The sequence below is a fragment of the Osmerus eperlanus genome, chromosome 18 (assembly GCF_963692335.1).
Source record: "Osmerus eperlanus chromosome 18, fOsmEpe2.1, whole genome shotgun sequence".
NCBI classification, from domain to species: Eukaryota; Metazoa; Chordata; class Actinopteri; order Osmeriformes; family Osmeridae; genus Osmerus; species Osmerus eperlanus.
The window spans coordinates 2,790,518-2,813,794 of NC_085035.1; the positions used below are offsets into that span (position 1 = coordinate 2,790,518).

The 23,277-nt window shown below is 44.2% G+C and overlaps 2 protein-coding genes across 5 annotated transcripts; both read right to left on the minus strand.

The window, feature by feature from the left end:
• Window positions 1-952: 952 nt before the first annotated feature.
• Window positions 953-8,700, minus strand: wdr41 (WD repeat domain 41). Of its 2 annotated transcripts, XR_009932688.1 has the most exons (15): window positions 8,533-8,700; window positions 8,310-8,386; window positions 8,009-8,124; window positions 6,836-6,884; window positions 6,588-6,716; window positions 6,371-6,433; window positions 5,808-5,919; window positions 5,647-5,709; window positions 5,281-5,385; window positions 4,780-4,964; window positions 4,546-4,667; window positions 3,874-3,959; window positions 2,260-2,390; window positions 1,702-1,956; window positions 953-1,664 (listed from the first exon to the last, which is right to left on the minus strand). XR_009932688.1 is itself a non-coding variant. In XM_062484361.1 (14 exons), the coding sequence occupies exons 2-14, from the start codon at window positions 8,355-8,357 to the stop codon at window positions 1,816-1,818; spliced, it is 1,350 nt and encodes a 449-aa protein (XP_062340345.1). In that variant the 5' UTR covers window positions 8,358-8,386; window positions 8,533-8,700; the 3' UTR covers window positions 953-1,815. The 2 variants fall into 2 exon arrangements, 1 of the variants encoding a protein (XP_062340345.1); XM_062484361.1 differs by having other exon boundaries at window positions 953-1,956.
• A 5,304-nt stretch (window positions 8,701-14,004) lies between these two features.
• otpa (orthopedia homeobox a) lies at window positions 14,005-18,982 on the minus strand. Of its 3 annotated transcripts, XM_062484364.1 has the most exons (4): window positions 18,636-18,982; window positions 17,724-18,121; window positions 14,921-15,421; window positions 14,005-14,521 (listed from the first exon to the last, which is right to left on the minus strand). In XM_062484364.1, exons 1-4 carry the CDS (start codon window positions 18,709-18,711, stop codon window positions 14,510-14,512), a joined length of 987 nt encoding a protein of 328 aa, XP_062340348.1. In that variant the 5' UTR covers window positions 18,712-18,982; the 3' UTR covers window positions 14,005-14,509. The 3 variants fall into 3 exon arrangements, with proteins under 3 accessions (XP_062340348.1, XP_062340349.1, XP_062340347.1); XM_062484365.1 differs by lacking the exon at window positions 14,005-14,521 and having other exon boundaries at window positions 14,900-15,421; window positions 18,675-18,982; XM_062484363.1 differs by lacking the exon at window positions 14,005-14,521 and having other exon boundaries at window positions 14,900-15,421.
• Window positions 18,983-23,277: the final 4,295 nt, after the last annotated feature.

The following is a 23,277-nucleotide window of genomic DNA, read 5'->3' on the forward strand; positions in this document are numbered from 1 at the left end:
TAGTAGAGCTGTGTACGTTTCTATGGTTTCAGTTCTGCTGTTGTTCTTCTTCCTTGGTTTGTTGTTTTTTTTTTTGGTTGTTTATTTTGTGTATGTTCATGACTTTCCGTTTTACATACAGTAGCCTACACTTGCAGTATGGTCCATTTGTAAAGAGGCTTAAGATGTGAAATCAAACCATGATTGTTTCTTATCTTCAACAAACGCATCACGTCAACAAGTTGGTTTTTGATGTTTATTAATGAACATATTGATAAACTATATTCTATGGGATCTGTGCTTGTAGACAGCAGACAACAGTTACATCAGCTTACAGTATGCCTTTTCTCTTTAGGAATGACTGGAATTTGATTGTGTTGATCAGAGGTGATTAAATCCAGTTGATTGCTCTTGCCATCGAAATTAGAATTAGAACGGGTGGGAACGAGACAATAAACTAGCTTGCACTGCGATGCACTTCAGTGTCACAATACTGTAACGTCATGTAAAAAGCAGCCTTTTTATTACTTTGAGATGTGGTTCTCTCTCTCTCTCCCTTTCTTTCTATCTCTTTCTTTCTCTCGCTCTCTCGCTCTCTCTCTCTGGCAGAAACTGACGTTAGGATTGCAAATAACCTGCCAGTTCTAATTATTTTGTTAAATTTCCAAGCAAATCTCTCTATATATATGTCCACAAGTGTTAATGTATATAAGCTATATTTTCAAAAATAAATCTTTGTTAGCATCGCCCATTGAAAGGCAGTGTAAAGTATGGTAAAAATGTACATGTATTTTCAAAGGGTTTTGTGCGTTTGATGCATAATTGTGTAAAAGGGTTTGTGCATCAGTGCCATTTTCATCCACCATGGTTTCCTTTCCCAATTATTTCTGTCCTGTCAGAGTTCTTATTTCAATACTCTTTGTCAATACTTATTTGAAAAACGTATATGTGACAATAAAATTATCTTGAAATATAGATTTTGAATGCAAGTTTTTATTCGTCCAGTAATTTGCAATTTCAGATTCCCGTACGTTTCTCCATCAATCCCAAAATCCTATACAAGTTTAAAATCACAAATTACCTTTTGTTTCGAACCTTCAAAGTCGTAAACCACAGTTAGTATCTGTCAAACTGTTGTGGCAGTGCCGTAAAAACACCGGGTTTTAAAATAAAGAGTACAAAATGGAAAATAGAATCTGTCAACTAAATAAGCTCACTTAAAATCCACACAGGCCTATATGTAAATTCACAATGAAAACTGACCAGACACACATGCATAACACCTTTTGGCACAACAACAATTAACCTTTGACAAAAGCATAAAATCACATCATACATCATACACTCGACACTTTCCGCACACCATAACATTGAAATACTTATACATCAAACCGTAAGAACACTTGGCGCTTAGAGGCATTCCGTTTACTGTAAAACCATAAAACGTTATAAAACTCATGGTGACAGGTCGGGATAATAAATAAGGAAGTGGTGGATTAGTGTGACTATCAGATGCTAATCTCTCTTCAGACTCTGGGGACTCTAGACTGGACTGGCGTCTGTGGATTAGACAGGTGTCTGTAGATTAGACAGGTGTCTGTAGATTAGACAGGTGCCTGTGGATTAGACAGGTGCCTGTGGATTAGACAGGTGTCTGTGATTAGACAGGTGTCTGGATTAGACAGGTGTCTGTGGATTAGACAGGTGTCTGTGATTAGACAGGTGTCTGGATTAGACAGGTGTCTGTGGATTATACAGGTGTCTGTAGATTGGACAGGTGCCTGTAGATTAGACAGGGGTTTGGACTGGGCCGTTTGGGGGTCTGGAGGGGTGCTGTCAGAGCCCTCCGTTCTCATCCAGCTTCTGAAACAGGGCCAGGCTGCGCAGGCGGGACTGCCTCTCTCCGTTCCTCCACGCGATCAGCAGCGTGTCTGTGGAGCACGTCACCAGTCCCTTCTCTCCGAAGCTCACAAACATCTGCACACGGGGGGGCAACGATCACACGGTCACATGACACACAGCAGGGACTACAGGGTGGTAAGATGGACCGCTAGATTCGACCCAGGGATCCAACACACCTGATTCAGGTGACAGGGGTCGTTGTGAAGCTCAGCAGAAGCCTGGTATCGACCCGTTCATTTGAATCAGGTGTGTTGAAGCAGGGAAACATCTAGAACATGCAGGGCAGTGGGCCCCGAGGAGCAGGGTTGAGAGCCACTGTTCCGGATCTTTGAAACAAGCGTTCCGTAGAGAGACCGACGGCATGTCATGACATCATACCTGGACAGCTCCGGAGTGTCCAATCAGATCGCCGGTCAGCTCGAGGGTTTGGATGCTGGGAAACTCCACCTTCTTCACAGGAGGGCCCGCTTGCTTACCAGACCTCCCGAACGACCACATCCCAAAGAACCCTGGCAAGAAAAAAGGCAGACAGGAAAGATGAGAGGTAGAGAGAGGAGAGAAAGGGAGAGAGAGAGAGAGTTCACGAAAGCCTAGGAGAATGTTTAATACCGAATGTAACCACTAACAACGTCCCACGGCCTCGAAATATCCCGTGAGACGAAAACATACAATTTTTTTACCGTAAGACTGATAAATACTGTATTAATGAGAGAGAGAGAGAGAGAGAGAGAGAGAGAGAGAGAGAGAGAGAGAGAGAGAGAGAGAGAGAGAGAGAGAGAGAGAGAGAGAGAGAGAGAGAGAGAGAGAGAGAGAGAGAGAGAGAGAGAGAGAGAGAGAGAGAGAGAGAGAGAGAGGATGACATCCGGTACAGGCCCCGGGCCGGATTCGAATCCGGGCTGCCGCGAGGGCCCCCCCCCCCCCAAGCTGCAGACAGTCAGGCTGCTTTTCATGTGGTCCTGGCAGCCAGATGGCACAGTTCTCCTCGCATCAACGACATCATCACAGCGGGACGTCAAACTGGGATCCGCTCTCGGCAGCCCCTGGGCCTTGTCACATTTATGCATGTGAAAACATTCATCACGCGGATCATAAAAAGCCAATCAAAGTGATGTAGCCAAACTAACACTGGCCAAGGTTACGTTCAGCCTTCGCCGTGAATCCTGGACGAGGGTGCGGCGAGAAGCCAGCTCAGGAAGTGGGGTTCTGCGTGACGGGGGACGGGGGAGAAGGTTCTCTCTGAGGAGAGGACTCAACACAGAGAGAGAGAGAGAGAGAGAGAGACAGAGAGAGAGAGAGAGAGAGACAGAGAGAGACAGAGAGAGAGACAGAGAGAGAGAGACAGAGAGAGAAAGACAGAGAGAGAAAGAGAGACGAGAGGTCACAGTGACAGAAGCCAATGGAAAACAAACAGAAAAGAGAGCAGGGCAGCATCACAGCGTGAGCTGACAGAACTTCTAACTCGAGGAGTGTGTGTGGGCAGGAGTCTGTATGGAATTACTCATGTTCTCTCATCTCTGGAGCCAAACTCTACTGCTGCACGCCAGTCCATCAAAGACTACAGTACCCCCCCTCCACCCTGCATCCTCACACACACACACACACATCTTTACACCCGCCCCTCCTCCATACAATAAACAACCCCCTCAGAGCTTGTACACACTCCTTTGATTCCCAGACCCCCACACCTGGACGGCATTAGTGACCTGGCCACACACACACACACACACACAGGGCTGAGGGAAGGAAACCTTTTCTTTCAAGTCTCAGACAATAAGTATGTGAAATCAGAGTAGTCTCTGATCAAAACCCTCTGGTGTGCTGTGTGTGTTCGGTGTGTGTGTGTTCGGTGTGTGTGTGTTCGGTGTGTGTGTGTGTGCGGTGTGTGTGTGTGTCCGTGTCGTTGCTGTGTCTGTCCGTGTCCTCACTGAGTGTGTGCGCATGTGTGCGAGCGTGAATTTGCTGTGTGTGTGTGTGTATGTGTGTGTGTCTCACCTGCGGAGGCAGGTTCTGCAGGCAACGGCAGGTCCTGCATCTCCCACATCCTCACACTGCCGTCCTCGGAGCATGACATCAGCCCCCTACACAACACACACACACTGTATTACTCAAGAGCATGACATCAGCCCCCTACACAACACACACACACACTGTATTACTCATAAGCATGACATCAGCTCACTACACAACACACACACACAGTATTACTCATAAGCATGACATCAGCTCACTACACAACACACACACACACACACTGTATTACTCATAAGCATGACATCAGCTCACTACACAACACACACATATTCCTCCTCTTTCACCTTCCTCTGAGTGTCAGTCTACAGACACGGGGACAGCAGGGTTAGTGGTGGAGGTGGATTAACCATCAGAGATGTCGTTATGCCACTGCATACTTATGAATAATTATGTTTTTTTTTTATAGAATAGAAGTATGCAGTGGCGTAACGACATCTCTGACGTTGATAACAAACCAAACCGTTTAAAAATCGGTTGAAAATTGAGCAAGTTATGGTCATTTACAAAGTACATGTAGCATCAACACAATGTTATGGGTGAGCGAGTTGACTGTAGCAAGATGGCCGCCATGTGCGGACGTTCTAGACTCCGCCGTAAGACATCTAGTGTTTATATATATATCTATGGGATTACCCGTCAGGCAGCAGGGAGGTGTGGAGTACATTGGAGTCGTGGGCCGTCTTCCTGTAGGCCAGCACACTCTTGGTCAGGACGTTATACACATACAACCCACTGCCTACTGCTGCCAGGATCAGCTGCAAAACACACATGCACAGACACACACAACATTATCTATCCACTTCACCATCAGTAATCCCTTTATTTATTTAGTCGATCGTTCCATCTACTCGCCCTTCCGTGTCTCACCTTTCCATTTGAGGTCAGGTGCTGGATGGACATCTCACTGGGTTTCGGTGCGGCCAATCGGATCTCAGTCTGGGATTCAACCACTGACTCCTCCCACAAGATGTGCTCGTAAGCTGTGATCGTCCAATCAACCGCGTCCCACACAATGAGCTCACCCACATGGGAGCCACTGGCGAACAAGCCATCTGGGAAGAGAGGAAGAGAGAGAGAGAGGGAGAGAGAGAGAGAGAGAGAGAGAGAGAGACAGAAAGAGAAAGAGAGAGAGAATGGGGGTAGGAAGACACAGAGAGAGAGAGAAGAAAAAAGGAAGAGAGAGAGACAGGGACAGAGAGAGGGAGACAGAGAGAGAAAGAGAGAGAGGAAAAGAGGAAGAGAGAGTGAGCGAGGGAGAGAGAAGGAGAGAGTATTTCCCTCTTGATCCACATGGATCAGCAGTCCACAGTAAGCCTGGGACAGGGGCATGGAACTAGACTCAAGCCCTCAGGTCGAGTCCAGACTGACCGTTTACGTTGATAAGAGCGTGGATGCTGTCCTGGTGGTCGGTCAGACGGCGGAACTCTGTTATGGACAGAGTGGACTCAGTAGACACCATCAGTCTGAAGATGACTGCAGGGAGACAAATACATGCTCCACTCACTCCTTTATTCATTCATTCACTCGCTTGCTTGCTCGCTCACTCACACACATTCACACCCTTGCTCACTGTCTCACACACTCACTCACACACACTCACTCACTCACGTATTAATTAATTCGCTCGCTTGCTCGCTCACTTACACACATTCACACCCTTGCTCACTGTCTCACACTCACACATACACTCACTCAGACACACACACACACACACACTTGCACACACACACTCACCAATCTCTTTATCCATGGCGGCTGCTATACAGTTCTTCGGTAGGTCGATCATGGCAGTGATTCCTAGAAGGTACCAAGCAGATGTCTGACTTTGATTCTAGAACCCCGCGGCCTCTTCAGAGCTCCAAGCCACACCCCCACGACCACGCCCCGGTCCTCACCTGCATCGTTGTGGTGCTGGCTCTGGCACTGCAGGTGGAAATCTCTGTTCCACACGCACAGCTCGTTGGCCCCGGAGACCCACACACACAGACGCTCCAGTACCAGCAGACACTGGAGGGGCAGAGAGCGGATGAGCACACTCAATCACACTGCTGTGTCTGGGGAAAGTTTGAGCTCTGAGTTAGCCTGCAGGAATGTAGCCCTCTGACCCCTAAGGGGGGGCTGAGCGGTGAGGGAATCAGGGTATGAATCAGAAGGTTGCCGGTTCGATTCCGGCCGTGCAAAATGACGTTGTGTCCTTGGGCAAGGCACTTCACCCTACTTGCCTCGGGGGAATGTCTGTGTACTTACTGTAAGTCGCTCTGGATAAGAGCGTCTGCTAAATGACTAAATGTAAATGTGAGATAGCAATGGCTCTTCTCTCGCTAAAGCATTCACCTACCTTAGACATTCACTTTCATTGTAACATAAATTATACGTATACATTAACACTGTCCGTGTTCACATTCCACAGGTGATGTCATCACGTGCAGTAGGGTGTTGCGGCTCTGCTAGGTGTTACCTTGACAGAAGACTGCAGGTCTGAGATGGTCTGGACCCTGTGGCCTGTGTCTGGGTCCCACAGCTGACACGCTGAGGAAAACCAAGACAACCAACACACGCGCGCGCGCGCGTGTGTGTGTGTGTGTACTTCACCCTCCCACAACCCATGCTTCATCAGTCTGCCTGGTCTAGTGTGTGTGTGTGTGTGTGTGTGTGTGCGTGTGTGATAAGGATACACTGAGGGTGCGGTCAGACGAGGCGGTGATGAGACAGGTGTGTGTCGTGTCTCCACGGGCACAGGTGTAGGCCGTCATCGCTGTGATCTGCTGGGAGTGACTTCTCAACTCCAGCAGACGCTCTCCTGTCTAAGGACACACACACAAGTCAGCATGCACACACACGCGAAAGATCAAATCACAAGAGTTAACGGTGCGGCTATGCCGGACTAAAGGAGATGGACCGGAGGAGAAAGGTGAAGGTCTACCTCAATATTCCACACCAGTACCATGCCATCATCCCCTGCGGAGGCACACCTGGAGACAGAGAGGGCCAAGCGGATGAGGTCAGACACTGGGATCAAGGACTTTTCATGTGACATCATCTATCTGAACATGACAATGAATCATCATAATCAATTAATCATCCCGCCATTACTTATCTGTTTGCAAATCCATGTTTATCAAGGTACAACAATTGCCTTTTTAGCCTGGGCAACCAAATTCAAAGTATTTTCAGAATGAGTCATCTGACCCTCTACCATCCTCCTCCCTCCTCCTCCTCTCCTCCTCTCTTCCCCTCCTCCTCTCCTCCTCCTCTCCTCTCCTCCTCCATTCATCCCCTCTCCTCCTCTCCTCCTCCCCTCCTCCTCCTCCTCTCCTCCCCTCCTCCTCTCCTCCCCTCCTCCTGCCCTCCTCTCCTCCCCTCCTCTCCTCCTGCTCCCCCAAACCTCGCCTGCAGGAACGACAGGATCCAAAAACAAGGGAAGGGAAGGAGAGAGGAACTGTCTACCCCACCAGAGGCTGGAATAGGATGCGTTTCTGGACTTCAAAAAGCAATCTGGGGAGAACGTTCCAGGCCCTGCCCTCGGCTGGGGCCCTGTGAGTGGGGAGGACGAGGCCCGGAGGAGAGGGGGTTATTATTGGGGGAGACGAGGCGTGAAGCTGGCTAGAGCCATGGCAGTACTCTCTCACACACACACACACACTCAGAGGTGCTACAAAGCGCTATCAGAGTACTTATGCAGCCTCACTGTACCATACCAGAAAACAGCATGCTTCCACCCAACAATGCACTACCTCTGATAGCTGTACCTATGTAGTGGTCACAGAAGGTCGGGAGCAGGTGTGTGTGTGTGTGTGTGTGTTGGCGCATTGGGCAATCATACAAGAGGTGTACTGCATGTTGCTGTAGATATTCTATGGGTGAAAATGCACTTGCACTCGCGCACACACACACACACACACACGCGCGCGCGCGCACTCCAGCTGTGGGGATTGTTAGGCTCTTGTCACGCTCGGCAAGTTTGCTTAGGGAGAGGATCTCTGTCAATCACACAAAGGGATAGAGTCCAGCCAAGGGTTGTGAGTTTAAAGACAAGAGAGATAGAGAAGGGAGAAGAGAGAGAGGGAGAGAGGAGGTGGGGGGTAGGATTGCTTACCTGAAGTCATCAATCTGCACCAGAAATCGAACAATGTCAAAATGTCCTTTCAGCACCTGGAGCTCAGTGAACCGGTTTTTGGGCTGTTCCTCCCCAATGAACAGCGCGGGGCTTTTCTGCCGACACAAGGAGGAAACGAGGAAGGGCAGACAGTGATTTTAGAAGCATTGAGGGGTTCCTAACACAATGAATGACACGAGCACAACGAGGGTCGTTTATTGACAAAAAAACAGTCAGTGAATTGCGATTAATAAGCTAAAACGTCTGCTATTTAATAGCCTAGAAGTCTGTGGTTTCTTACCTCGACAGCTCCCTGTGCATCGCGCCCGCCGAGTATCCACCGCAACATGTCTATCTAGGACGTGGAGCCTGGTTCACCTGTGAAGAGCAAATGAAAACTTCTAGCTAGCAGATTTTTAAAATGATTAACTCAAATGCTAATAGACATACCAAGCTAGCTAAGCATTTAGGAGATGCGGAAGAGACCTCTGGCCCAGAGTCTGGGCGAGATCGCTTGTTCTTACCTTTCATTGGTGTGAAATCTTTTTTTTGCCTTGGTTAGAAGTTGGCTAGTAGGCAACGTGGTGACTATTGCATGACATCTGGTTTGAAATGTTGTTGATCCCAGGGCTGTGAGACGTAAAATCCTAAAAGCAGGAATCAAAACAACTAATGCATGTGACTGTAATCTACGGAAGCCTACGAAGGATAAACTGTATGGCCACGACAGTGACACTAGATGGCAGTGCAGCACAACATCTTGGACCGAGACAGATCCTTTGAGTTCTGCGAGCTCTCGAGCTTTCGATTCTGCGTGACAACTGATTCTGAGAGGCTGTCTTTGGGGTGTTGTTGCTGAACAAACGTTTATTTTTTTCATCCATCGATTCATTGTTTAGTCTGCATGGTTTAAAATAGGCCGAATTATTTTTTTTACACCCTGAAAGGTGACAAACGTCTTGTGCCGTAAGGTTGCAAATACAAATATAGTTCATTGAAGATCTTTAATCATTTAATAAAGTATAATCGCTTTATTCACAATTATTATTTAAATTCTCAACATCGAAGCTTTCTGCCACTTCCATGCCGATAGCTTCTCATCTTCCTCCAGACCCGGTCTTACTCTGTGCCGATACTCCCCCGCTCACCCCTCTCTGCCTCTCACTCTTTCTCTCCATCTCCCTCTCTCCCCCCTGGCTGTGTCTGCTCCGGCTCCTCAGATTGAGACGACACGCGGTGGAGGGCCTGTGACCTTCATGGTGGCTCAGATCCGCGGCTGGCACTGATTTCTGATTTAGTGTCGATCCGGCGCGCTTGTCAGGGGCTGCGAGGTGCTTTCCATGCGGTAATAGAAAAGCTCAAGGGCAGCTGGAGAAAGGAAGAAAGGAGGAGGGAGGGAGAGAGAGGGATCGGAGGTGGTGGTGGAGTGAGGGAGGTTGAAGGATGGGTGGGGGGGAGTGGAGGAGGGGGAGAGGGGGGTGTGTGGAGTGGATAAGGTTTGGATGTGTAACTATCTGTCAGCTATCTGAGCTGAGTGGGTCAGAAGTACAGAGGGTTTTTTGCGAGAGGGGTGGAGGATGGAGAAGGATGGAGAAGTGGCTGTCTTGGGTAGTGCTTGGAATCCACCCGAGGAAAGATGGACAGAAGATGGGAAGAGGTTTTTGAGGAGGGGAAAGGCTCGATTCAAAGATAAGATAAGAAAGAAGGGTGAGGACCCACTTCCTGTTTCTGAAGACCAGTGTCAAAATCCCAATTTATTCCTTGTCACAAGTTTCTCACAGTCTCCCTCTAAATAACGTCTGAATAAACATTGAGATTTAGTCATGAATCCTGTTTGGGGGGGGGGGGGGGGGGGGTTCGGGGGAGAGAAGAGTCTCAACACCGGGGTGGAAGACCCCAGGTTCTCAGACTAAGTGTCAAAGATGACCAATTGACACAATCATCTCTGAGGAGAAGCCATGATGTGAGATCCACCACATACACAAACACCACCTCCTCTTAAAGAAAACAAGGAGAGCAGGACAAGAGAGACTCTTCCTGTTCCTCCTCTCCCTCCTCCTCTCCCTCCTCCCTCCTCCCTCTCCCTCCTCCCTCTCCCTTCTCCTCTCCCTCCTCCTCTCCCTCTCCCTCCTCCTCCTCTCCCTCCTCCTCCTCTCCCTCCTCCTCCTGTCCCTCCTCTCCCTCCTCCTACTCCTCCTCTCCCTCCTCCTCCTCCTCCTCCCTCCTTCACCTAGACCCTTTTCCAGCCTGTCTCATTCCATCCGCCCTGAAAGGAAAACAAATGGTTATGATGATGGAAAAGGAATTAAACCGTCATTTAACAGCGAGGTGGCAACCGCACTCGATAAGAGCTTCTCCTACGCCGAGGCGCGGGGGGGGGGGGGGGTCTTGTAGAGAGAGGAGCCTCGTTCCTGACCAACACATCTCCCTGTCTGTCCTCATCAAACACTCACTGTGTTCTGCTCTATCTTCTCGGGTCTCTGCCTTCACTCGCCAGTCCCCAGGATGAGGTTAGCAGCTCCACTCCGGATCTCCACGTAGAAATGAAGATGTATCTCTTTGCCGCGATCGCCTACGTATTGCCGCACGGCCGCCCTAATTGTTAGGGCGGCCGTGCCCTTTGTGAATAAATAACAAATCGTTACTTTTTTTCCGTTTCTCTTTGATTGCTTTTGTTATTGTTTTCTTCCAGAGGGTCACAGATCAGACCACAGACCACAAAATAATTTTGAATTTGTGTTGTGCCTTATAGTGACACAATGACAATTGGAAGAAAAAAAACTGATGGAATACTACATATTGACTATGGAGTGAGAAGTTAAGGGTTTCCACTAAGTAAGAACTTCCTACATACAGAGACCTGCGATTGGGGCGATGATGCGGTGGTGTGACTCAGAGCCTTTAAGAGCAGTGCACGCAGGACCACATCAGAGCTTCTGTCACTTTGATTTGTCACATGAGCATGATTGTAATTGCTGTGTACTAGTCATCATAGGTTAATTATGTGCGGCTCTAAAGCTGCGTTCAAGTAACTTATTATGAACCAAACGTTCAGAGCATACCTTTGTACTGCTGTTTGTCCGTCTGTCTGTCGCTTTCAGCCTCTCTTTTTCTCTCACTCCTTCACTCCCTATCTCAGTGACCTGCTAATGCGCTGTTCATTTTCTATTATGGATAGATAATGGGCAAAAATCTAATCTCTTCATTTGCATGTAATATAATTAAGACATTCTCAAACGATGACGGATGAGGAGTGCTCTGAGATGTCAGTCAGTCTCGTCAGAACAGACCAAAGGCAGCCTCGGCTAGCCCTCCCCACTTAAACTGAAATTAATAAAACCTTCAAATGGAATTCCTCACCACCATCTGGAACAACAATCACCAAGATACTCCTTGATTTTGTCTGTCAAACGACATTACGCCTCTCCTCAATAACTCAGGAGCTGCTGAAAGATGCATATGGTGCAATTGTGCAGAGCAACCGCAACTGGTAAGAGATGGGCATTGAGGGTGTGGATTTTTTTCTTCTTCTTCAGATCATTTTTGTTGGGCCCTTTTCAGCTTTATTTGACAGACACAGTTAGATAGAAAAGGTATGGGGGAGATAGGGAGAGGAATACAGAAATGAACCAAGCTCGATTCGAACCCGGGAAGCTACATTAGGGCCTCGGCCCATCCTCTCCCCCGGAGTGCGAATTATACAATGAAAATCGAGGGGGTCAACTTCTTCTCCAGGGCGTAAAGTAATATTTACAATTACAGGTAAGAACGATATATAAATGTATCGACCCCCTCCCGACCTGTTGTTTTTACCTGTTTTGGGGGGGTCCAAGTCTTAATTAGGGGGGTCAAACCCCCACAACCCCCCCGTAATTCGAACCCTGCTCTCCCTACCCAGTGAGGCATTTGGGCACCGCAAGAGAGAAGATTTTAACACCTTCTACTTCAGAGTTGTGATACAGAATACCAAAGCTAACATTCCACTTAAGAGTTCAGAGGGGTCCCACTAACTCACTGTAGCTGTGCCGAATAAGGACCTTTGTTTTAGACCAAGTTTAAAGCATTTTACAGCTATCCAGTCGTACTGTCAGGAGACAATGAGTACTGGTCCAAAACAATACATGGGATGTCGAAAAGGCAGCTTCAGTTGTTGTGTTGTCCTACCTCCAGTCTTTTAGCAGCAGTTGTGTTTTGAAAATATATTTCTGTGAGCCATTTATACCACCACAGACACACATACACACACACTCAGAGACATTCTTACACATCTCTACACATGTACACACACAAATGCTTCCACGCTATTCGCATGTACAAACACACACACAACCTCACACACAACCTGGGGAAATTAATGAGCTCTCATTCATAATCCGGGACAGAGAAAGCCATATTCACCCTTGGATGGTTTATTGACTGATTTCATTTATTTGTGTGAAATAAATAGGAGGTAAACATTGGCTCCCTCCCACATTTTCTGCGACACAGTCTCTGCACAGCATTCTGGGAGAAATGATCCCACCAACAGCAGGGTCACTGATTGGCTACCTCGTCAGAGTGTGACAAATTACCCAATGAGAAATGGGTTACCCGTTTCCACAAACTAATTAACCTGGGTGATAGTGAAACAAATTATTACATTTATGTAATATTATTTCGCATCTGTCGCCAACACTACAAAAAATGGTTATCACTATGCTCCTCCACCCTCCTGATCTCTTATGATACTCTATGAATATAAACATGTATGAACCATCCCAGGCTTGCTCACACATAGGTGCTCATTTTACTACCAAGAGCCTGTTTTGTTTCTAAATTCATTTTAGGACGGCGAGTGGAACGTCAAAAGACTAACAATCACGACTTAATCCTAATACCTCAAATCAGTTGTAAATTAAAGGTTGAAATAGGTGGTACGAACCTCAATCTAGGTGATGAGAAACCCTGTTTTAGATCGTATGCTGCCCTCATATCAGAATTTAGTCCGCTCCGTCTCGTGATAATAGTATGCATCCAGGAACCTATTGTGTATATACCCAGTCAGACACCCTGGTACAGTGACACTGAAGGGTCAGTACCGAACAAGGATTTAGCTGACGTAAAATCAGAGTGCGCTGAGGATGACAAAGCCGCGGAAACTATATTTATCTTCTCATGCTGTAACAAACTCTTTTACTAAGAAGATGACGAAGACCAGGTTTTCTCCAGTCTCGTTCTCCGGGTTCTCCTCGGTCTAACATACATTGTAATAAGCACATAAGGTCAAAAAGATGAGTGGTTCAGCTATCAGAACTGGCCTAGGAAACGGAAACCTGTCCTTAAGACATACATGGCAGGCCATATGACCCTGACGATGAGAGGAGAGAGTTTAATGCCTCACTCCCCTGTTTGATGGTCATGACAGTGTAGAATGGGTAAATGATGCTGCTGTACACGAGTTTGTGCTCGTCGCCGTTTTGTTGGAGAGATTATCCTCGTGGACATGTGTTGATACACACGAGATTGCTCCAACTGCTGGTGATAGATGAACCCGTGATATGGATTGACATGACAACAAAAAATATAGGCCTTTACAATCAACGTTAAACAGGCTGCAGTATCCATCAAGTTTAAGGTCGCCACGTCAACTGGATAGGCGGGAAAGAGGAAAGTGAGTACTTTCTGCTAAACGCTTTTCTGTTACGAAAAAGATATCTTTAGAACTTAATATCCCTAACCTATACACGTCTTATAACATGCCCATGTCCACCTTTTCTTATTTGTAAACGCGTTAAATTAGGTAATGACATTTAACCAGTCACTATAAAGAATAATTTACACCGGAAAAAGAATGAACGTTTAGCCTACTTACTCATTGTTTTATGCATCGGATAGGCCAAAGGGGCCCATATATTGGCAGCTGCATCAATAGCGTTTTAAGTCGACTATGTCAGTTAGTTGAAGAAAAGAGGGTTGTGATTCATCATGTGACATATTGAAAATGGTTTTATTTGTTAATTTACAGTCAATTGATATAAACAAGTCCATGAAAGGAAATGGTTTGTTCAGTATAAGATCAAACATTTAAGAAATTCAGTTTTGATAATAAGCACAGACGATAATTTAGAACATATCACAAACTGACCAAATGAGAACAAGAATGCTTCCTCTAGACAAAACATCCTATATAACAGATTATATTCAAGTCGGTTTTCTTGTCTTATTTATAGTATTTCCGTGAATTTGCCTTGGCCAGCACATGCAGTCAAGTTCTTTTCCTTGTTCTTGCGATTCCTGTTCATTCCAGATCATTCGGCTCCTTTTTTCCAGTGGATGATGATTTTTTTACTCAAAAACTTCCAAGTGTCTAAAATTTGTGCGTGCACAGCGCATGCCTTTCGCCCATCTTGGTTCATGCTGTGCAGCTGGTGACTTTGAAAACGGTTGTATCGCCAACTTCAGCGGGTTAAGCTACAATGAAATTTTCTCCTGTGGATACCGGAATAGTCGCCAAACCAAACATCAATAGAAGCCCTATGCAATATAGTTAAGGGCAATGACAGTTATGGGCGAATAAATAACTTAAATACATAAATAAATAGATAAATAAACAGCCTGTACTAGCCTAACCGAAAGTCAATAAATATATAAATTATGTAGGCTAGGACTATTGTAAATACATGCAAATTATGAAAACAAGGTGTATTTAGTGGGCACATACCCATTTAGAGAACAATTAGCTTATGTTCCTAATTGTTATGATTGCCAAACGTATGGAGGTAGCCTATTTCCTTGGTTTTACTCAGATATATTCACATCCTTGTTTGGTAGCCTATTTGCTAGGCTGGATGTGTTCAACACACATCTAAAAAACATTAAAAGACAATTAAGGGAAGGATACGGAGTCATTTACTAAGTAAAACTCATGGATACTGTGTGCTCCAGCGCTTTGCGGCGCAGCGAGGCGATGCTGGTCCCTCTCCAGACGTCACTGTCCGGGGAACTACACAGCTGGGGCGACCCGGTCACGTTGGTCGGACCGGAGAGTGAGGATGGCACCATCCCGGGGAAAGAGGGCTGGTAGAGGTGTGACTGGAGCCCGGAGCCGTTTGAGGACATGTTGGCCAGACCCATGGAATTGGGTGGTGGCCCGGCGCCCAGACTGCACTGGGACAGCGACTGCGCCATGGCCTGTTGACGGCCGAGGGAGGGTGGTAACTGAAGCTGGGAGACTCCGGGCATCCCTGCCGTTGCCCAGCGTGTATCGTTAGCGTGGAAAGAGCAGAGGCTGTCATTCATGGCCGCGGCGGCCGCTGCCGCGGAGGGAAACTGTGGGAGGCCATGGTGGGTCGGTAACAGAGTCCCGGGAGAACGGAAAACATTGGTCGTCTTCTTGCGCTTCTTCCACTTGGCGCGACGGTTCTGGAACCAGACCTGGTGACAGACGAAGAGAGACATTGTCATCACTGTCCTATAGCCGTACTCTTTTGTCTCTGTACTCGTGTTGTTTATCAAGCCCCTCTGGATTTAGATGTCACATAATACTGCACATGCAAGAAGACTTAGGTCTTCGAACGTCAAAATAGGTTTACATAAATAAGTAGGCTATATACATGTCTACACACTTTGTAAATTGCTTGTGATACTAACCTATGGTTTTAGTCGCCTATGCATTGCGCCTAAAAGAACGAAATCATGTTGAAGAAACGGGTCATCGGCTGTATATGTGCAGGCAGTGTTTATTTCGCTGGTCCTTGACAGTTTATGCTATATATAGATCTCATAGTAGCCATATACGCTGCCGATGATTAATGTGAGGATTTGGTTGAGAAACTGGGGCCTCGTATTAAAAGCCCCAATCTCACTCTCTTTCTCCCCCGAGCAGCCAGCCATGAAATCCGGCCTCAAATGCATTACACTTCAAAGGAAAGAAAACGCAATTTCTCATTCTGTTTAAAAGACAGAGTACACTCTCAATGGGTCCACTATTAAGACGTGGAACACTGGCAAGCCCATTTCACGAGAAGCGCGCGCCTCTCATTCGAAACATTCGAATTATCTCTACCCGGAAATTTGACATCATGATTATAGACGTAGGTCATTTTACTATTGGCTATAGGTCATTAAATGTAAACGTTATATTAAGACGTAGTTGATGCATATGGTAATGATGGTCATCACAGCAATTTCACATTTGGAAGACTCAGCTGAATTTTTATTGCCACTTAATAAAACGCCCTGGTTATCAATAATTTTGAAAGTCTTTGATTGTAATGTTTTTTGTTTTAGTAGGCCTTACTGTCAACTTAATAATAATGTAAATTGTAAGTGATATTATGAAAATTAGTTGCTGAGAAATAGCCTAACTGTAATGTCGGGCTATTCCTTCCTTAGCAAAAATGTACGTTTGCTATTCTGATGAATTTTGTACTGCGACGGAAGATTAAATCTAATCTAAATACTGGTTCACTTTTTTTAATGCAACTGCAGAAGCATTATAATTGCATTGACATGCATTATGGTGTTGTAAACAAATCTGAAACGCATTTGGCGTGTTTGAAATACATTTTTTTTACATCCAGGAATAAGCAAAGACATACATCAGTAAATCATCATTGCATTTCAAATACCTAAACTTCCACTAGAAAATGAAAGGAAGCCTTATTAGATTTGAGAAAATATACACAAAAGCCTGTTTATCTTTTAAAGTTCCTTTTAAAGTGTTTTTCCCAACTACATTTATTATTAGCTGATTTGTAGCCTATTATCCGTAGGCCTATTGCGTAAAAACATGCATAGCTATATGCATATATCATATAGGCTTTTGGTTAACGTAAATATGATCATGTTAACCAGACTGCTTTTGACATGGACCATGACTCAAATAAACGGTATGAAAACGGAAGATACATTTTGTTTAATAGCACGTTAAATGGTGGCTAAATTTAACGTTTCATAAAAATAAAAACATAGGTAAGTAAATATATTTTGAGCTAGCATTGTGGTGGGTAGCCTAAAGCTATAGCACATTAATTGAAATCTATTAAATTAGCAATGTATCCATATCTCAAGCCAACAGTCTTCGGTTTCTAGCCTGCAGTTTGAAAGTAACCCAGTTATATAGTCTATAAGAATCTGAAATTACACGAATTGCGAGAGCACTATTTGTGCGTTCATTTCAGAACCTTGGAGAGCTCGTTTTCTCTGTTAAATCGGAAACGCACACAATTTGACTTAACAAAATACACCCACATGCAAGTAAGAATTGCCTAGGCCTACAATGCCAAACTAAATTATTTCCTGATGTAGCCGATATTTAAATGAATAAACAAATAACAGTAGGCTATTCTTACCCTAAGAAGTGATTTGAGTTTCTTCGTTTTCGAGGTGTAGGCCTATAATTTCGAGTTGAATCCAAAATTCTGACGTTTTGGCAATGAGTAGCCTTTATAAAATCTTCAACTTTACATATTTAAGGGATTTAAATACGTTTTACATTTCAAACGGCCCACAATTTCAAATTATGGTCATTTTTAGCTACATATTTTTTCATGTTTTCTGTGTTTGTGGTGCAGATTTGAGACAAATAACAGCTTTCCCCCCAGAATTAACTAGGCCCCGATATCAACACCTTCTACACACTATCGCTGTGAGGTCTTAAACAGGACTCAGTTTAGCTTTTATTCTATATGCATTTTTCTTCACTTGTGTCACCGCACAACATTGTCAGACATACCTGCACACGAGATTCCGTCAAACCAATTCGAAGGGCCAGTTCCTCTCTCATAAAGATGTCTGGATAATGTGTTTTGGCGAAGCTGCGCTCCAGTTCGTTAAGTTGGGCCGGAGTGAACCGGGTCCGGTGCCGCTTCTGTTTCTGACTTTGCTGACTTGCAGATTGGTTGGAATTATTTTGCTGTTGCTGCTGTTTCTCCTGCTCTTTAGTGTTGACCTGCACCCCGGAAGGGTTGGGTCCATTGTTGATATCATCTCCCGGGAGCATTGTCGTCCCTTCCACAGCGTCGGAGCCCGGAGCTAGATCGCCGGAGTGGCCAGGGTCAGGTCCTCCGCCACCAAGCCGGCACTTCAGAGACTCCCTGTGGCCTAAAAGCTCTGCCGCAGCATCCTTCATCCCTGAACATAAAAAGCGCCACGTGAGATTTAAGTCAAATATATCCAACATAAACATAACTGCAGGCTGTCGGGAAGGAAAAGGGTTAGATTTTGAATTCAGTTTGTCAAGGCTATCAAAAGTGATACTAACATGTCACAATAAAACTACAAAAACAGGCGCGTGGAGAGTTTTTGTTTTAATAGACGATTCTCCAAATCACTGAACATACTAAAGTCAGACATCCAATTCGGCTAGTTAAATACATTGTAAATCACCCAGACACGTAAATACAATTCCAAAAATCACATTCATCACATCAAACACGATGTAAGCCCTCTTAAATACAGGATATTTAATTTCCTTTGATCACATCAATATTTTTAGAAAACGGTTAAATCAAATTACGCAGTAATATAATAATAATAATAATTACTTTCCCAATGAATTAGCTCACTTAAATCACATTAAGATAAAATAAGAAACAAATTGTCAATTTTCTCTGCTTGATTTAGATTAGAAGTGTCTCCAGCTTACAGTAGAGTTGAAGACCGGAGTTTGGCGATGATAACTCACCGAGGCGAGCATCCAGGAGGTCGGCATGAGATAGCATTGCGCACCGCTCCAGGGCGAAATGCTATTCCAAAAAAATCTCTATGACTTTAACCTATTTAAAAAATATATATAGCCTAAATGAAAGCAAATTCGGTTTGTGGTTAAAAAGGAGGTTCCTTGCATTATAATGTCCTTTAGAGAAACGGGGAGGCGCTTAACAACTGAATGAACCCATGAGCTTCTTCAAACGACGACCAATCAGAATTGAAGCCCGAGATATGTCAGCCACCTGCAAGACCCACACATAAGCCAGCCACTCAAATTTTCCAATCCAACCACATTCACAAGTTCATTTCTCCTCATTTCTATAATTGGGGTTGATTTCAACTCCAAATTATATCCAATAAAATCACCTGATTTAATATCTGCGAAAGCTTTAGCCCATTTGAGAAATCGTAGTTTAGATTAACACAATATTTGTTTAATTGTACGTGCTGTCTGTGCACCCGTCTTGGTCCCAGCCTTGAACATGTGGTAAATACTCACATTAGAGTTTATATTCAAACATAATTTTCATTCACAATTGACTGTCAAACGTGACTAAGGCAGTATAAACTAGTTCTTAACACAGGCCAAGTAAGACCACTTTGTATGCTATAACTGGGTCAGTGATTTGGATTATGGGAAATGTTTAAATGCGTTGAAGTTTTTCTTTATTGAAACGAAGCCAACCTCTTCTAATGTAGGCCTGATTTTCTAGCCAGTCAACAACAAAGTTTAGATTAGCGATATATTTCTAACCAGAGTAATTTTCAAGATCATTAGGCTTTTGTGTAATTAGTGCCAAATCTATTATTATAGTAAAGTCTGTATAAATTAGAGGTGATTTACTTCTGTTTAGGCTCAACTGTCATGCCAGTGGGGGAATTGTAAATGATATTTGAGCAAATGGAGTGCATAATTCGGAAGAAAGTGGAAACAGAGTTGGGCAGAACATGAGCAGTGGATGTTCTCCATGTGACGGAGGGAGACATGCCACAGAAGGCGTGCAATGTAAGATGTCACTATACACAGGCAAACATAATCACGCTTTAAACACTTTCAGCAAGCCAATTGCTTCCATGGTATTGATTTTTGATCCAATCTGTCCAAATTAAGGTTTTCATTTTGAGTCAGGCAAATAATAATAAACAAGTCGCTAATGTAGTCACTAAATAAACCATCATTACACTAATTAGCACAATAGCTTCTTGTCACACACCAGGTTCCCAAAATATATAAGGACACAAAATCTAACAGGCCCCAGACAGATGTTGGAACGTTTTGTGAAGCCAGTTCATTTGTTATGGAGTGAATGGTGCTTTCTAAAGTGGCACAAAGGACGCGTCCGAGCGTAAACTTCGGGCACTTTTGGGTCTTTTCTGTATCTGTCTGTCTCATCTTCTATTTGTTAGCAATCTGGTGGCAAGATCACCGGGAAGCGGGAGAGGAGACACCAGGGTCAGTGGCAATCCTTTATGCGCTATAGGGAAGTCTGCTTGTTATGGCGGTAGCTGAAAATGAGGAAATGAAGAAGAGTGCCGATTCAATTTGGAAACAATTGCCAGTCCTGTGTGTTTTCACATCCGAACGTGGATTAAAGCTCCGAAGCCAAGAAAACGTGTGCAATTTAAGAGGTCTGGGTTTGTTGTTCTTCTTCAACGTTTTATTGAAAGGAATGTCTGACTGTATTCCGGGTATTTGTTAATTCCTCTTTATATTATTTTTAAAGGTGTTGGAATTTGATCTGTGTCAGTTTAGCCTGGCTCTTGTTGCGCGCTGAAACCATAACGATCATTTGAAATCATTACATTGTTTGGTGTTCTTCGCTCGGTCAGAACTGAACCGTTGCGCAATGATTGATTGCGCGCTTCATTTTACGACTTTTCAATAGCTCGGGGCTTTTATTGCTGTACAAACAAAAGTGAATGACTCCTCTCGTTGCGCCAGGTCATATTTAACCTAGGGAACCACCAGAAGGAGGATCCAAGACACGATAATACTACCAGGTTTTCAGGGTAGGCTACCATTAGAAATACCAAATGTGGGAAATTTGCAGTAAAACTGATCCAATATTAAACTCTAAATCTAATACAGTGAACAAATGACAGGATTTCTTTTTTTTCACGGAGGATGATGTGATATTTCCAAGTAAATAGACTTTCAATTGTTTCACACGGAGAAGAGGAAAACTGTTTGATAACATTTTGTGTGCCTTTCATAGCCTACAATGTAGGCTATTCATTCAGACAACATTGCATATTAGGCTTCCTATAGATTAAATCTTTGAAGGCCTATGTCAATACTGCAGAACCAGCACCTGGATATCAAAGTAAAACAACAAATTTAAATAAATATACTGTATTTCCGTGAAGAAATGTTGAGCGTGTCCGAAAGATGTCTTCACCTCTATCTATCCAATGGGGTATTTGCCTTATCTAGGCTACTCTGTGGTAGCCTAGTAATCTATGTATTGTTATAAACATCACGTGTCTGGATGACATATAATGCCTGCGAATAATAATAGACCAGCGATTATAAAACAACGGTGTAGCAAAGAGATAATATTAACTATAAAGTCAATAACGTAAATAAGCAACAACACACAACCTAATAATAACAGTAACATTACGGAAACAACTGATAGGATGCAAATCATAACTTTGTATCAAATGTATGATAATGTTAATAATCACAATGTCTTATTGTTAGATGATCCTATATTTTGATAATTATATCTGTGACTAACAATAGGCTAATTGTGGGCTATACTAGTCCTACTACTAATAATAATATAGCCTAGCGTTTCTGTTGTTGTATTGATAGGCTATTTTAATTGAACTAGCCAAACTCCTCTACAGTATAGGTTCTGCATTTGGCCTATACATTAGCTTCATTGCATTATAAGTATGAATATCAATGTAGTCTGTACATATAAAGACACATTGAGTCGCCCACACGGCAATATTAGCAGCGACAATAAGGATAATAACAATGATGTATGAGCACAAAAATAAAACTGCACAATATTTAGGAGTAGGCATATTAGACCTCTTCTATTAGAGATTAGACTATAGTCTAACTAGTCCACTTATACCTTGATACTACTATAACTCAAGGCTAACTAATAATAATGATAATAATAATAGGCCTAGTTCAATAATCATAACAATTTTTTTTTACATTAATTTTAATTTTAACAGACTGCTAAATAATATTTTAATATTTATAATGTCAAAAGTCTTAAACGTGATTTGTGCTCACTTTCCATTCCACTTTCCATTCCATTTCTTAGACGTTTGTGTGTGTGTGGGCGCGCGCGCGCGTGTGTCAGTTTGAAGGTCCTCCTTGATTTGGAAAAGGCTGTAATTAGGGTAAACAAGGACAAAAGCAGAGCCGCATCTCTCCCAGGCAGATATTCTGATAACAAGCTCACATCAATCTTATCCAGCATATAAATAAAAATAGACAAACAAACAAATTCGCCCCCTGCAAGTTAATGCGGCGCATCTGACTGGAAAGTAGACATTTTCACGCGCTCTGGAGATGAGGAGTGACTTTTAATAAAAACAGAAGAAAAACAAATGTAATTCTACGCGGTATTGGAGCTGGAGATTTCCAGGCTACACGTCTATCTGTGGGGGCCTTGGTTTTCATTCAGGGACTGCGTGCTGCTGTTTTCCCGTCATCACCGTGTCCTTCATTCTCCAGTGTGCCCTCATTTTTCGGGCCATGGTGCTGAGAGATATCACAGAGGATGAGTTTTGTTGACTTTTTTCTTTTCTTCCCCGCCAGGTCTACGGGCGAATATAATTCATCGGGCGTCTGTATTCACTCAATTAGAGAATTCTAAGGAGAAAATCGATCTTCCATCTGCAGAAATGCCAGTTTAACAAATTAGATTCTTGTTTCGTGCAGGTGATTTGGTGACAGTCGGGGGATTAGAAGTAATAAGTTGTGTGTTTGAGCTCTGGGGAAGAGAGGAGTAAGAAAGGCACAGCGCGCGGCGCGCCAAAGCGTGTGGCTATCCATCAGGTGCGTCGCCGCGTCCTTCGGCCGCAAATCCAGGTAGTGCCCGCCACCGAATCTCATGCCTCAATTAGCGCCGCTGCCCTCTGTGTGGACTCGATTAGACCGTGATTTATCCGAAAGAAATATAATTATGGTACCAAATAAAATAATCAGCATTGAAGAGCGATTTCCTTAACGAGATGGAGCGGTTGGATGTCACGGAGTAGCGGCGCCTCATTAGGGCGGTAATGAGACTTCGGGGTGATCCCGATAATTATCGAAATCTGTAAAATAAGGATCAAGCCAAATGTAACCTTAATTTGTCTGGCTACTGAGCGTTTTTATAGCAGTCCTGTTTAGTACAGTCCTTACCTTAGCATTCAGAGCGTGGATTTGACAAGATACTTTATCCCCGCCTTGTTTGGGCCTATTTGCAGGCCAAGACAGAAACGTCCATCGTTAGCCATCAGTTTGATATTTATGTATGACCACATATAGATTTAAGTGTATAAAGCCACGTGAAATTTTGCAATTTATATTTATTTTGTACACATTAAACTCATAGGGATACTAT